The 16,911-nt window shown below is 38.9% G+C and overlaps 1 protein-coding gene across 5 annotated transcripts in view; it reads right to left on the bottom strand.

Moving 5' to 3' along the window:
* LOC127411936 (kinesin light chain 1-like) overlaps nt 1–16,911 on the bottom strand; it is a 64,720-nt gene that overhangs the window by 19,301 nt on the left and 28,508 nt on the right. For 2 of the 5 annotated variants that reach the window (XM_051647864.1, XM_051647863.1), the window contains 7 exons: nt 14,444–14,545; nt 14,112–14,285; nt 10,250–10,349; nt 7,863–7,915; nt 7,704–7,768; nt 4,690–4,798; nt 3,089–3,241 (listed from right to left, as the gene is read on the bottom strand). In XM_051647864.1, coding sequence (XP_051503824.1) covers nt 3,089–3,241; nt 4,690–4,798; nt 7,704–7,768; nt 7,863–7,915; nt 10,250–10,349; nt 14,112–14,285; nt 14,444–14,545 — 756 coding nt within the window. The other 3 variants (XM_051647866.1, XM_051647865.1, XM_051647867.1) reach the window with 2 other exon arrangements.

Genomic DNA, 16,911 nt, shown 5'->3' with positions numbered 1-16,911 from the left:
TAGAAGTTCTTGGTTTATCTGGGCCACATAGCAAGTGGACAAATAAGAATGAGGAAGATATGAAGAAGATCTGTTTTCTTCTTCTTCTCTTTGTTTCACTGTTTTATTCATTTTTTGTTTTTGGCTAAAGTGATGAAGGTCTGAGTATGGTTATTTTATTAAAGAGTAGCCAAAGCCTTTTTACTGGCAGAAGAGCATGGGGAAAACATTACCTAAATTTGGTCAAAAGGAATTGCTTTCTATTTTTTGTTTATCATATCACAGCTCAAACTGCAATAGCATTATTTTTTTTAAATAATTGTAATATGACTTTTTGTCCAAATTGTGTAGCCCTATCCCTTTTATAATTAAACTTTATAAAAAATGCTAAAAGAAAATCACGTTATTTCTAATTTAAATTAAACTCCCTTCAACTATTGTTCTTAAAACCTCTGGAATCACAAAATGAATCATGAATATTTACATTTACATTTATGCATTTGGCAGATGCTTTTATCCAAAGTGACTTACAGTGCCCTTATTACAGGGACAATCCCCCTGGAGCAACCTGGAGTTAAGTGCCTTACTCAAGGACACAATGGTGGTGGCTGTGGGGATCGAACCAGCAACCTTCTGATTACCAGTTATGTGCTTTAGCCCACTACACCACCACCACATGTGTGAAAATGACACTCTATTGACATCATCATGACAGCAGAAGCCATCGAATATTGCCTTGGACGTTGGGGGGTTTTGGTTGAGAACCACTGGGTTATCTGTTACTGATGTAAATAATTCATGTGAGTGGAGTTTGTTTTACCGATAATTAGAGTCCTTCACCTGTTCATTCTGGTATCCTGGTGCATACCATGTAAAAGTAACTGTGATGAGTCGAGATTATTATTTTCTATGGTAATCGACATTATGCCACAGATGCAGTACAACCCATCCTGAACTCAGAATATGCAATTAATCCAAACCGTTTAAAGAAATCAAAGAAAACCTGAAACCCTTTACTGTGTTTAGCAGGTTTTCTAAAGTAAGCATTCCTCAGAAGAGAGTGTTTTAGTAACGTGTTAAAGGCCGTAAGCAGAGCGTGTGAACTGAATCAGTGCTAGTGTTAATGAGTCATACATGTTTACTCTCGGTCAATATCATCATACTCAAACGCATGAACATGTGAAGCTGGTGACACATGCAGGATATGACATCATCAGTGCATGGGGTCAGACAGAGCATCCTGAACACATGACCTCTCCTGTCCCTACAGAACCTGAACCAGCGGTGTAATAACACTCACTGACAACACTAGAACTGTTGGAGTTTTTAACCAAATCATATTTACAAAATCAAAGGAGATCTCTGCTACCTTTATCAATAAAATTAGAAAAATCTACAAACGTAAAGATTTAAAGGAACATTTTGTCATCATTTACACAGGGGAAGATTGAAATGAAACGAACCCTATAAGCTCTGAAGGTGTTTTTAAAGATTTCCCGTTTATTATGACATTATATATCTCTGGGTGTAAATAATGTGGCTCCAAAAAACTGCTTTTGTTTTGTTCCCAATCACGTCAACTGTATCTGAGAACATTTTTGTGTTGATATGACAAAGCAATCAAAAGTTAGAGCATTACAAAAATAATCTATCATAGTGTCCAAAAGCCTCTCCAAACAAATAAAACATAATAATTGTACATAAGAACTAATTACACATGCAAACACAACAATGACTAAAGGTTTGTATAGCATGCAGACATGATTTTAGTAATGAGATTTCACAGAATGAGTTTCATTCTGTGTCATTTGAGTCATCATTGAGTCTGTATCATGTATTTGGCGCCATCTCCTGGTGGTCATATGTAACATTGTGCTTCATGTGGATTATCTAATGATCTATGCATCTGATTATCTTGTGTGTGGACTCGTTTGAAAGATAATCACCTCCTCTAAGTAATGATGTGTGATATTTTATGTTCTGTTTATTTTTCGTGATGTTATAAGCGAAAACACGGCATACAAGCAACACCAACATAATTGTCAAAGACATATACTTTGATATTACTCGCTATATTTTTGTCTGTGAGTAAAACAAATATAATGCCTACATGCATTGTACAGTAGAGCTTATAAGCTTTCAAACGACACCAATTTTGTGTTGGTCAAGACTGTAGTTATTAATATTTTGACTTTTTTTTTTCTCACAGGCCCATCCAAGCTTAAAGGGTTCAACTGCATTTAACAACTTCAATTTGGGTCTATTTATTGTATGATTTCAGAAGACTTTGAATATAGTTCATGAGTTTTATGGGCAACTTTTATGATACTTTTAAGGTGCTTTTTTGAGCTTGACAGCCCCTGACCACTGTATGCTTTTATTGTATGGAAAAGAGCAGTGTGAACATTGTGCTAAACATCTACTTTTGTGTTCCACTGAAGAATGAAAACCATACAGGTTTGGTATAACATGAAGGTGAGTAAATGATGACAGAATTTTCATTTTTTAAAAGAACTGGCAAGTAGCGTGTAGTTCTGTAGAGCCAAATTTATAAATTTATCATGCAGTGAAACAGAGGATATAAGAGCACATTGTGTATTTGGGCTGCAGGGGGAGAATTTGTGTTTCAGAGATGCTCAGAATAGACGCCCTATTAAAGACACTTAATACAACATCAAAAGCAATTATGAAAACAATAATAATCCAACAGCTACACAGACACATTAAAAACTCACATAAATATGCCAGGACACACAAACAGCATAATTTCATATATATATTCAATAGAGCAGACACAGTTTTACACACTCAACAGGAGCAATTATATTACCATTATTACATTATTATTACAGGATTTACTGATGTCACTCTGTTGATTTAAATGGTTAGTCAAAAAGCCAAACGACAGCTGATCACGGCTCTTTGTACAGGAAAGTGTGCTTCAATTATTCAAATATCTGTTTAGAATTAAGCTCAAAAATTCAATCAGATGAGCCAACTTTAGCAGTGAGATCATTGTGCAGTGTAGCGAACACTGATGACATCACAGTGACTCTCTGTTGAGTGTGTGCTGTGCTGTGATTGGTTGAGATAGTGGATGTGTACTCACCCCGTTCCACTCTATGGGCATACTCACTTCATCACCGGCCTCAGAACCGCTCTCGTACTTTACACTGGGCAGACTGTCTCTACTGCGTCGCCGCTCACTGTCGCCCTCCTTCAGGATCTCCATGACACGAGACTGATGCACAGGATACAGACCCTGACACACACACACACACACACACACACAGATGACATATAAAACAATACACATCTGCATACATAAATGGATATTGGGTGAGTCGAGCAGTGTGATATTAACCCTTTAAGCTCTGAAGGTGTTTTTAAAGATTTCCTGTTTCAGTGGCATACCCAAAATTAAAGCCATATAACTCGACAAAAAAAAAAAAAAAAAAAATCAAGGTGGGTCAAGTGTTTGGTATCATTGTAAAGAAAACTTTTAAAAATTTTAATGATAAAGATTATGATACATTATGAAACTCTCAGACTAAGAAACTATTCAAAAATCACAAAAACAATTTAGCCAAAAATTTACTTTTTTTCAGATTTTTCTTATTTGACATTATATATCTGTGGGTGTAAATAACGTGGCTCCAAAAAAACAATGCTTTTGTTTTGTTCCCAATCATGTCAACTGTATCTGAGAAAAATGTTGTGTTGATACGACAAAGCAATCAAAAGTTATAGCATTACAAAAATAATGTATCATAGTGTCCAAAAGCCTCTCCAAACAAATAAAACATAATAATTGTACATAAGAACTAATTACACATGCAAACACAACAATGACTAAAGGTTTGTATAGCATGCAGACATGATTTTAGTAATGAGATTTCACAGAATGAGTTTCATTCTGTGTCATTTGAGTCATCATTGAGTCTGTATCATGTATTTGGCGCCATCTCCTGGTGGTCATATGTAACATTGTGCTTCATGTGGATTATCTAATGATCTATACATCTGATTATCTTGTGTGTGGGCTCGTTTGAAAGATAATCACCTCCTCTAAGTAATGTTATGTGATATTTTATGTTCTGTTAATTTTTCGTGAAGTTATAAGTGAAAACGCGGCATCTCAGCAACACCAACATAATTGTCAAAGACATATACTTAGCTATTTTTTATTTTTATAAATGATCAAAACTAAACACTTCTGATTTGTCTGCAAATTTCAAAACACTTGTTCAGTTTTGGTCATAATGTCTACATGCATTGGAAAGTAGAGCTTCTAAGCTTTCAAACGATACTTATTTTGTGTTGGTCGAGACTGTAGTTATTAATATTTTGATAATATTTGTTTTTTTTCTCACAGGCCTAAAGACCCTATGAAATGGTTTGATGAGGGCAGTTTATGTACTTCCTACTGAAACAAGAAGTTGGGCTTTAAATCTGCTCCTCTAACAGATGATCTTAATGGAATGAGTTGAGCATCATTAACTGAGTGCTGAATGAGACTTTAATGACAACACATCATTAATGAGACACAAAAACATCAACATAACTTACTGAATCGCTCTGACATCCACAGAAACGCAGGAAGAGAAAGACGCAAGAAAGAAACAACAGTATTTAATGCATTAGCCATAATATAATTCTGTCAGAATACACGGTGGTCTGTTGTGAATGGAAGTGAAGTTTGTGTCATACCAGTTTTCTGGATCTCATTGCACATTCATCCAGTGTCTGGGCTGCCTCCATCTTCCCCTGTCTGCGGTACAGAGCACCCAGATTCCTCAGAGTCGTATTTACAGTTGGACTGCAGACAAAACAACACGTCTGGTGAAACAAAGATAACAGAAACTACGAAACGAAACAGCCAATCACCTTCTCTGTGAACTTACAGTCTGGTAAAATACACTGCTTTACTACATGATATAAAGTGATTCTACAACAATTTATAAAACTAAATTCTGGTGCATATTTGGATATTTGGTCGCAATTTTTCACACTCAAATTTAAAAGCTTACCATTCACACATACTGTGGACTAACTGCCAAAAATTGGTCTCATTTATCAGAGAACCACCCATATTAAAAAAAAGACTCTTCTCTTTTCAAAATATGAAAAATTATTCATTCATAATATTGTTTGTGTTTATAATCTTATGATAAATAGAAAGTTTTTTAAGAAAAAAAAAAAACAATTGTAATTCTGGTTCTGTTCACTCTGCCTCACTTTGAAAAATATCGTTTTATTCCACTAGGTGGCAGAAAGCACTAGAAAAAATATTTTTTCCTCTATCAGATTCCATTACAATATACAGATCTGAAATGTAGGTGGCGCTCTAACACATTTTATCCCTCACAGTTGTGCTCGTCCATAGACATTCAGTCTAATTTACAGTTCAAGCACCACCCTCATTATTTCATTGAATATCTCGGCCTCTGAGTGGACTAGAAGCTCAATCTAGGTGTCATTAGAAAGCTGAGATTATCCCCTTTGTGATGATATATAACATTTTATCATCAATAGTCGAACACATATTTTTCTGATGATTTGTTTAGCATGCTTTTTCTTGCTGGATGGCATATTTTGTTCTGGACATCTAAGATATAACATTGGATTATTTACACAAGCAAGCTCACAGACAAGTAAACAATGGCTCATTTTTTAGAGAACTCCCTAAGATAAAAGCAGATATAAAGTTTTTAGCTATTTGGGGCTTACAGCAGCAGTTATCGGAGCATAAAATAGACGTTTGTATTTGATGACTTATAGAAGTCATATTTCACTTTGTGATTCTTTTGAAAATCTATTAAACTGTGGTATTAGGGCAACAAAATAAACTATACAGTCACATTCCTGAGAATGAGAGCTTTCATTTGATATATGACTTGTCCATTTAGGTGCTATGTGAAGAACTTTTATTTTCATATTAATAAGTCTACCCCATTACATCTAGAGGGCACTAATTTTCAACCCGAATGTTTTGAGGTCTTTGTTATTTTAAAAGAATAGTCCACCCAAAAATGTAAATTCTCTCATTATTCACTTACCCTGATGCTGTCCCAGATGTGTATGACTGTCTTTCTTCAGCAGAACACAAATGAAGACTTTTAGAAGAAGATAGAGCTCTGTCAGGTCCTTATAATAGAAGTGCACGGGTGCCAGCACTTTGATGGTCCAAAAGTCATATTTAGGCAGCATAAAAGTAATCCACATGACTCCAGTCGATCAATGAATGTCTTCTGAAGCAAACTGATAATTAAAACGTTACTAACTTTTAAAAAGTGCTCCCTTCCAGCAGCTGATGCGAAGCGTGACGTAAGCACGTCAGTGAATTCACGTGAGAATTCGGAAGCGGCGCTTATTTACAACAGAAGAACGAACGTCACTTGAGAGTTCGGCCATTTCAAACAGCATCAGAGCCCTGGATGGAAGCGCAAATTTAAAGTTAAATATGTTTTAATTATCGACTTGTTTCTTACATAAACCTATCGATTCAATTCGGAAGACATTCATTGATCGACTGGAGTTGTGTGGATTACTTTTATGCTGCCTAAATGTGACTTTTGGACCGTCAAAGTGCTGGCACCCGTGCGCTTCTATTATAAGGACCTGACAGAGCTCTATCTTCTTCTAAAAGTCTTCATTTGTGTTCTTCTGAAGAAAAACAGTCATACACATCTGTGACAGCACCAGGATAAGTGAATAATGAGAGAATTTACATTTTTGGGTGAACTATTCTTTTAAGTAACATAAATGCAGAAGTGATGATTATCTCTGAAAGGTTCAGATTTAAGCTTTTAAATGATACCTCATATGCCTGACTTATGTATACGGAGACTTTATTTTAGGTGTAAACATTTTCCGCGATATAACGCCCAATTCCCAATGCGCTCTAAGTCCTCATGGTGGCGTAGTGGCTCGCCTCAATCCGGGTGGCGGATGACGAATCTCGGTTGCCTCCGCGTCTGAGATCGTCAATCCGCGCATCTTATCACGTGACTTGTTGAGCACGTTACCGCGGAGATGTAGCACGTGTGGAGGCTTCACGCTATTCTCCGCGGCATCCATGCACAACTCACCATACGCACAACTCACTGAGAATGAGAACCACATTATAATGACCACGAGGAGGTTACCCCATGTGACTCTACCCTTCCTAGCAACCGGGCCAATTTGGTTGCTTAGGAGTCCTGGCTGGAGTCACTCAGCACACCCTGGGATTCGAACTCGTGACTTCAGGTGTGGTAGTCAGCGTCAATACTCACTGAGATACCCAGACCCGCCGGTAATACTGATTATTAATAATATGAAATGCAATTCATTGGCTTGATTTCCAGGGAACATGTTTTAAATGCACTACAAGGGGCCTTGATATATGCAGCGAAGTGCAGGTGTCTTGAGACACGCTTTTAAAAGCTGACATTCTTTTTCTACTTAAAATAGTGTCTAAAAAATGTGGCGCTCCAGCGTGAGATGCTGAAAAAACTGCTGGACGTGGTGTAAAGGTCAAAGACATCTCTCTAGCGATTGACATAGAAGATCAATAGAAAAATTGCGCAGATGGACACAAAAACGTGTTCAGTGTCAACGGCCCTCAAGTCACTTTGGATCAAAGCGACTGTCAGATGCATTAATGTAAATGTCTTCTGTATGCTCACTTGCCTGATTTAAAAATACTACAAAGAAAAGTTTCTGTGAAGGTTGTGTGATACCTGTTGACTTTGCAGGCTTTGTACCAGCCTCCATATTCTCCATAGGGAGTCTCTCTGTTTTTCCCCTGAACATCAGAACAACACAGAGAGGAAATGAGTGACAATTACAATCACATTATATAGAATATTCTTAATATTTTCACATTTATATTTTCACACCTTGCTCATCTCTTCTCTCTCCTCCGCGTGCATCCAGATGGGTTTGTTTTCAGCTGTAGAGAGACACACAGGTGATGTCATTACCCATAATGCATGCATGAATAAGCCTGTGTTTTGAAAAAGATTGAATCAAAGATAGTTATGCTGATATTGTATCTTTTCAACATCCTTTTCTTTATCACTGAAACACTGTAACAGAACATAACTATTTTATACTATATACTCGCAGCAAAATTATCGTTATAATTGTTTTTGTTGTTGTTTTCTGCTAAATAATCATTTAAAACAAAACATTTCCACACTATTCAACATGAGCACTGAACGCAATTTAAGCAAAAAGTGTTCAATTACAGTGGCAAGAAAAAGTGAAAATTTGTCTTAAAATCTGGTTTGATCTTCATCTAAGTTACAATAATGATCAAACACAATCTGTTTAACTAATAACACTAAAATTATTATATTGTTCTTGTACATCTTAAATACATCATTCAAACATTCACAATGTAGGTTGGAAAAAATATGTGAACCCCTAGTCTAATGACGTCAACAAAAGCTAATTAGAGTCAGTAGTTGGCAAACCTGGCATCCAATTCATGAAACGAGATTGGAGGTGTGGGTTAGAGCTACTTTGACTTTTCACAAGAAGTTTTCTATTCACAAGAAGCATCTGCTGTCGTGGACCATGCCTCGCAAAAAAGAGATCTCAGAAGATGATCAAGAATTGTTGCTTTGCATAAAGCTTGAAAGGGTTACAAAGTTATCTTGAAGAGTTTAGATATTCATCTGCCACAGTTAGATAAACTGTCTATAAATGGAGATGATTTAGTACTATAGGTACTCTCTCTAGAAGTGGCCGTCCAGCCAAGATGACTCAAAGGGCACACCACAGAATGATCAATGAGGTAACAAAGAACCCTAGAGTGACAGATAAAGACTTGAAGGAATCATTGGAACTGGTTAACATCTCTGTTCATGAGTCTACTATATGGTAAACATTAAACAGGTATAGTGTTCATGGCATGACATCATGAAGGAAGCTGCTGCTTTCCAACTAAAACATTGCTGCATGCCTGAAGTTTGCCAAAGACCATCTTGACACTCCACAACACTACTGGGAAAATGTTTTTGGACTGATGAAACGAAGGTTGAATTGTTTGGGAAGAACATGCAGCACTATGTATTTATGTAAAGGGCACCGCATACCAACATGAAAACATCATCCCAACGGTGAAGTACAGTGGAGGAAGCATCATGATTTGGGGCTGCTTTGCTGTTTTGGGGCCTGAACCGCTTGCCATCATCGAGGGAAAAATGAATTCCCAAGTTTATCAAGATATCCTACAGGATAATGTCAGGGTGTCTGTGCACCAGCTGAAGCTCAGTAGAAGTTGGGTGATGCAGCAGGACAATGACCCTAAACATCGAAGTAAATCCACTACAGAATGACTTCAAAAAAAGAAAATCAAACTTTTGGAGTGTCCCAGTCAGAGTCCAGACCTTAACCCAATAGAGATGCTGTGGAATGACCTCAAGAGAGACACCAGACGTCCTAAGAATATGTCTGAGCTGAAGCAGTTCTGTAAGGAAGAACGGTCCAAAATTCCTTCTGAAACGAAAACGCTTGGTTGAGGTTATTACTGCCAAAGGAGGATCGACCAGCTATTAAACCCAAGGGTTCACTTACTTTTCCAAAGCACTGTGAATGTTTAATGGGACGCAATTAATGCAGAAAAACAGCTAATTCTAAAGGGTTCACATACTTTTTCTTGCCACTGTAAAATGAACCTGCTTTCAGTAATCACCTTAATGATGCCACATTCACACTAATCTGCTTTCGTTTTCAATTTTCTAACATTATCGTTTTCCGAGGTATGCGGTAACAGAGGGCGTTTTCAAAATGCTCCTTTTTCTCTGGAGGAAAACACTGTTCTAGAGTGGATGAGAGGCGTACATGTAGCAAAATCAACATCGTTTTCAAAGGAAAACATATATGTGTGGACTAAATGTCCACTTTATTTAAAATACTTTTTATATAAAAAAAAACCAAACAATACACCACATTGAATAATGAAGCTTGAAAATATGTTTTATTGTATTTTGTGAATTATCTGAAGAGCGATTCCTCTGTGCAGAAGATGTTTGCTGTTTAAATCTCTGTCCATCTGTGTGTGTTGTGTCTCTCTGTCGCCCTGTCCACTGACTTCAACAACTCTGATTGATAAGCACAAGAATGTGAAGTGAATTTACAGAGAAGAAACTCACTGACTGTTATTTTCCCGTCCTAAACCCTGCAAAACTCTATCATTTGTTTGTTTTCTACATACAAACTAGTGCAGTATTCGGCTCAAAGCAGCTCTGAACAGATTCTGAACACTGAGTTCTCTCACCGTCCACTGATCCAAACTCTTTCTCATGAGCACAAGTCAGAATCGCCTTGTACAGAATCTCTGCTTCTTTATATTTGCCTTGTTTGAGAAAGCAGGATGCCTGCAGAGAGACGACAAACACAAAGACATCTGAGTAATGTAGAAGGTCATTCATCAATAGAAGAGCGAGTCCATGTGAGTGTGTGCGATCATTCAACAGACACACACAGACTATATGTACTGTAGGTGGAGAAAAACACTTCTCAATGTATGGCCGATGAAAAGAACTGGTATCAAACTGTTTGGCCTTGAGTTATGAAATAGCAAAGCTCAAAACTCCACAAAAACTGCTGCTAGTTACACAAATTTTAACACAGATGCAAAAAAAGTCTGTCATAACTGCAGATTTGCCCATATTTGCATTTGAAGACACTTATCAAGTTTTGCTTGTAATCTTTTATAAGTGATTCTAGAAAAGGGATGTCCAAACGTTTTCAACTGGGGGCCAGATGCAAAAAGAAAGAAGGTGTTGCAGGCTGCATCGTCGTAATAATGGAAAAAACAGGCTAAATGCAATTAGATTGCCACTACTGCATCATCTTTATATTGTTTGCTAAATATTATGCAAGTTTTAATCACGGTTTGTTTTAATAAAGGATATTTCTCTCACCAAGAACGGCAGTGATGCAGGGACAGGAAATTATATAATGACAAAAATGCCCCGAAAAGTGACAATAATATCTTAAAGTTCAAAATGAGGGGGCAAAAAATGCCTGTTTTCTGTTTTGTTTTTTTAATACCATCTGATATAGTTCTTAGAACTTTAAAAGGGGTCATGTCATGAGGAATCAAATTTTCCTTGACATTTTGACATATAAGAGGTCATTCTAATATAAACACATACTGTACATTTCAGAACTCAAAACTTTATCCCCAATGCAATAAAAGCATTTATTATAACCAACCTGCAAAAACACCTCGTTCTCTACTTCCGTGACTACCCTACGACATTTGTGTGCCCATTAATTAATGACCACCTCTACAGCAAACGCCTACTTTATGTCATCACACCCATAGCCCCGCCCACTGGTGCTTCAGTTCATAAACTGCGAAAGAGAGAGAGAGCAGGACAGACAGGCCTAGTGTGGCCGAACTATTCCTGAACACCAAAGGGGAACCATCTGGACTATTTGGAATTATTTTTGTATATAAACATGCACTAGACAGACATCTTTGACCGCTTGATTCATATCTTGGGTCGCTTTTAAAAGACGCGGTGTCAAGTTACAACTCTGAAGAGGAGAATCCACTCTCTGTCATTCATCTGCTGCTGCTTGCTGTTTCGAGCAAAAATGCATCATGGATGCGTTCTTTCGCCCATCTACGCTATTTTTAATTGTTGGTGTATGAAAACATTCGCTGGATGGACATCTTTGACCATTTTGATGCATTTCTGGCAATGCGCATTAGTTTTATAATGTTGTGGAGCTTGTTCATTCTCTTCCGATTGAGTTTTTAATATGGCTGTATTCGAAAGGATGCACAATGTTAGCCAATCAGAACAGTGGAATGGAAGATAATTTCTGACAATGCAGTAATGTAACATTTTTATACGAAATATAATACTGCTGGGTAAGAACGTGTTACTTTCAATGCCCTTGGATTTTGTGTTTTTATTTTTTGACGACAATACAGTGTCACTGCAAAACACGAGCAACTGGGCAGTTTTGGTTGTGACGCGTCGCAATAATCAGAATAAAGATTACATTTTCCTGCTATGACGTGATTCAAGAAATGTATCTTTATTTGTAATTTAATCATAGTTTTTGTTCTGTTGTTACTTGTGTTACAACTTTGTTTTTATTTTGATCAAAGTGTGTGTGCTCCCTTTTATTTGTTTGATAAGCAAGTACGTGCTAAGTGTGTGCAGTACAAGCAGAGATGCGTGATCTAAACTGATACCAGTCCTATACAAACTCATCATTCTTTTTGCGTGGGGCTTCTTCCATTGAAATCTGGAGAATGCCAAAACACTCTGAACTCTTCCAGTGGATGCAGCTGGTTGCAACTGCAAAGACAACGCAATAGTGGAGACGATGCGCTGTGAAATGTGGCTGTGCGTGATAGCACCACCCAGTGTTCAGAATATGAATTTTATAGCATTTCTCAATAGCCGGCCAAGTTCTGTTCTATTTCTTAAATCTCTCACAGGCCGCATCAGTAGTTTGGACACCCCTCTTCTAGAAAAGACATACAGTGCATCCGGAAAGTATTCACAGCGCTTCACTTTTTCCACATTTTGTTATGTTACAGCCTTATTCCAAAATGGATTAAATTCATTATTTTCCTCAAAATTGTACAAACAATACCCCATAATGACAACACGAAAGAAGTTTGTTTGAAATCTTTGCAAATTTATTAAAAATAAAAAACGAAAAAAATCACATGTACTTTGTTGAAGCACCTTTGGCACCAATTACAGCCTCAAGTCTTTTTGAGTATGATGCTACAAGCTTGGCACACCTATTTTTGGGAAGTTTCTCCCATTCTTCTTTGCAGGACCTCTCAAGCTCCATCAGGTTGGATGGGGATCATCGGTGCTCAGCCATTTTCAGATCTCTCCAGAGATGTTCAATCAGGTTCAAGTCTGGGCTCTGGCTGGGCCACTCAAGGACATTCACAGAGTTGTCCCGGAGCCACTCCTTTGTTATCTTGGCTGTGTGCTTAGGGTCGTTGTCCTGTTGGAAGATGAACCTTCACCCCAGTCTGAGGTCCAGAGCGCTCTGGAGCAGGTTTTCATCAAGGATGTCTCTGTACATTGCTGCATTCATCTTTCCCTCGATCCTGACTAGTCTCCCAGTTCCTGCCGCTGAAAAACATCCCCACAGCATGATGCTGCCACCACCATGCTTCACTGTAGGGATGGTATTGGCCAGGTGATGAGCGGTGCCTGGTTTCCTCCAGACATGACGCTTGCCATTCAGGCCAAAGAGTTCAATCTTTGTTTCTCATGGTCTGAGAGTCCTTCAGGTGCCTTTTGGCAAACTCCAGGTGGGCTGTCATGTGCCTTTTACTGAGGAGTGGCTTCCGTCTGGCCACTCTACCATACAGGCCTGATTGGTGTAGTGCTGCAGAGATGGTTGTTCTTCTGGAAAGTTCTCCTCTCTCCACAGAGAAATGCTGGAGCTCTGTCAGAGTGACCATCGGGTTCTTGGTCACCTCCCTGACTAAGGCCCTTCTCCCCCGATCGCTCAGTTTGGCCGGGTGGCCAGCTCTAGGAAGAGTCCTGGTGGTTCCAAACTTCTTCCATTTACGGATGATGGAGGCCACTGTGCTCATTGGGACCTTCAATACTGCAGAAATGTTTCTGTACCCTTCCCCAGATCTGTGCCTCGATACAATCCTGTCTCGGAGGTCTACAGACAATTCCTTGGACTTCATGGGTTGGTTTGTGCTCTGACATGCACTGTTAACTGTGGGACCTTATATAGACAGGTGTGTGCCTTTCCAAATCATGTCCAATCAACTGAATTTACCACAGGTGGACTCCAATCAAGTTGTAGAAACATCTCAAGGATGATCAGTGGAAACAGGATGCACCTGAGCTCAATTTTGAGTGTCATGGCAAAGGCTGTGAATACTTATGTACATGTGATTGTTTTCGTTTTTTATTTTTAATAAATTTGCAAAGATTTCAAACAAACTTCTTTCATGTTGTCATTATGGGGTATTGTTTGTAGAATTTTGAGGAAAATAATGAATTTAATCCATTTTGGAATAAGGCTGTAACATAAAAAAAATGTGGAAAAAGTGAAGCGCTGTGAATACTTTCCGGATGCACTGTAACACAGTTTCCATCCGAGCTTCCGTTTGATAAACTCACCAGGTTGTTCTTGGTTTTGGCGACGTTTGGGTCATCTGGACCGAGTCTGCGCTCGTAGATCTCCAGCGCTCTGCAGTAATAATACTCCACCTCATCATACTTGCCTTGATTCTGACACAACAGAGCCAGATTATTCAGCTGCTTCGCCACGTCAGGATGATCTTTACCCAACACCTGACACACAGACAGACAGACAGTTAGTTGCTTCTTCAGGTAGCAAAAATAGTAGCTGTTTATCTCATCATAAACACTCAATATGATGCTGTTTAAGGAGAGGTGATGGGGTGATATGGAGATCAAGTGATCGCAGGGGTCACAGGATGTTCACTGACCTTCTCTCGAATCTCCAGAGCTCGTTTACACAGCGGCTCGGCGTCTTTATACTTCCCTCTCTTACCGTACAGAACAGCCAGATTATTGAGAGTGGCAGCAACCTGACGAACAACACAAACACACATCAGTCCTGATCGGAGAACAGATGAACTTTATGGTATGTTCCGTAAGAACAACAGGAACTGAATATTGTGCACTAATACATCACCATTCTAAAGGCCTATTCATACAAAGACCGATTTTTGGGTGCAAATGTTGGTTCCGAACAAGCTTTTGACTAGGAACAATGGATTCCCATGGCGCTATTCACAGCAGGTCCGACAAATCGTCCAGCAACAATCCGAAGGTTTTTTATATGGAGAGCAGTCCATTTTTTTTGGACTGCGATGAAAACTGACTAACCGATGAGAATAGCTTTGAGAAATTCGCTGGTGCCGCTAATCAACTGGCAAACACCGGTGCTGTGCTCTTTTACTCGTCTCACGCACAAATACTCTGAATTCAATGCAAATATGCAGTAAATAAATAATATTGAAGCTGTGAACACATTTTTCCTTTTTTAGAATATTTATATAATGTGCTGATGCCTCATATTATATAAAATACTTGGTGTTTTGCATTAATGTGCATTATTTAATATGTACATTACTGTGCCTGTACAATTGTTCTGGCTTTAAAAATAGCAGTGAGGTTCAGCAATTCGTTTGGACTAAGCTCGTAGTAAAATACAACATAAAAAGACTCTCTACATGCAATATTTTACTATGAATGTAGAAAAACGAATTGCAGAACCTCACTGCTATTTTTATTGCAAGCATAAAATAACACACAAAGCATTCCAGTAACGGTGCTCTTTATCTCAACACGCACAAGAAACCCTGAATTCAATACAAATATGCCATCACTAAATAAAGAAAAGACCATAAGGCTGTGTCTTCTTTCATATTGTTTTTGATGTTATGCAATATATTTTATGTTATACCTGATTTACTTCATGTACATTATTCCACGTGTATTTATATCACTTTACCTTGTGTTATATTATGAGAGAAGCTGGGTTCGGGAGTTCGTTTGGGGTTCGGGAGTTCATTTGGAATATACTCATTGCAAAATGCATGCATAAATATAAATTCAACAGCGTTCTTTACTCATCTCAACCGCACAAAAAAAACACATATTCTATATTCCTCAAAATGCTACAAAAACATGAAAAGAACGAAATTTGGCATAATGAAACAGTTATGCCAAATTATGTAAATAAATCCCTTAACTGTGTTAAATATACACTATATTGCCAAAAGTATTCGCTCATCTGCCTTAGACGCATATGAACTTAAGTGACATCCCATTCTTAATCCATAGGGTTTAATATGACGTCGGCCCACCCTTTGCAGCTATAACAGCTTCAGCTCTTCTGGGAAGGCTTTCCACAAGGTTTAGGAGTGTGTTTATGGGAATTTTTGACCATTCTTCCAGAAGCGCATTTGTGAGGTCAGACACTGATGTTGGACGAGAAGGCCTGGCTCGCAGTCTTCGCTCTAATTCATCCCAAAGGTGCTCTATTGGGTTGAGGTCAGGACTCTGTGCAGGCCAGTCAAGTTCTTCCACACCAAACTCGCTCATCCATGTCTTTATGGACCTTGCTTTGTGCACTGGTGCGCAGTCATGTTGGAACAGGAAGGGGCCATCCCCAAACTGTTCCCACAAAGTTGGGAGCATGGAATTGTCCAAAATCTCTTGGTATGCTGAAGCATTCAGAGTTCCTTTCACTGGAACTAAGGGGCCAAGCCCAGCTCCTGAAAAACAACCCCACACCATAATCCCCCCTCCACCAAACTTCACAGTTGGCACAATGCAGTCAGACAAGTACCGTTCTCCTGGCAACCGCCAAACCCAGACTCGTCCATCAGATTGCCAGATGGAGAAGCGTGATTCATCACTCCAGAGAACGCGTCTCCACTGCTCTAGAGTCCAGTGGCGGCGTGCTTTACACCACTGCATCCGACGCTTTGCATTGCACTTGGTGATGTATGGCTTGGATGCAGCTGCTCGGCCATGGAAACCCATTCCATGAAGCTCTCTACGCACTGTTCTTGAGCTAATCTGAAGGCCACATGAACTTTGGAGGTCTGTAGCGATTGACTCTGCAGAAAGTTGGCGACCTCTGCGCACTATGCGCCTCAGCATCCGCTGACCCCGCTCTGTCATTTTACGTGGCCTACCACTTCGTGGCTGATTTGCTGTCATTCCCAATCGCTTCCACTTTGTTATAATACCACTGACAGTTGACTGTGGAATATTTAGTAGCGAGGAAATTTCACGACTGGACTTGTTGCACAGGTGGCATCCTATCACAGTACCACGCTGGAATTCACTGAGCTCCTGAGAGCGGCCCATTCTTTCACAAATGTTTGTAGAAGCAGTCTGCATGCCTAGGTGCTTCATTTTATACACCTGTGGCCATGGA

Source organism: Myxocyprinus asiaticus, chromosome 21 (genome assembly GCF_019703515.2).
Source record: "Myxocyprinus asiaticus isolate MX2 ecotype Aquarium Trade chromosome 21, UBuf_Myxa_2, whole genome shotgun sequence".
Classification (NCBI taxonomy): Eukaryota; Metazoa; Chordata; class Actinopteri; order Cypriniformes; family Catostomidae; genus Myxocyprinus; species Myxocyprinus asiaticus.
The sequence above is the reverse complement of the archived record's forward strand: the minus strand, read 5'-3'. Positions and strand labels throughout refer to the sequence as shown.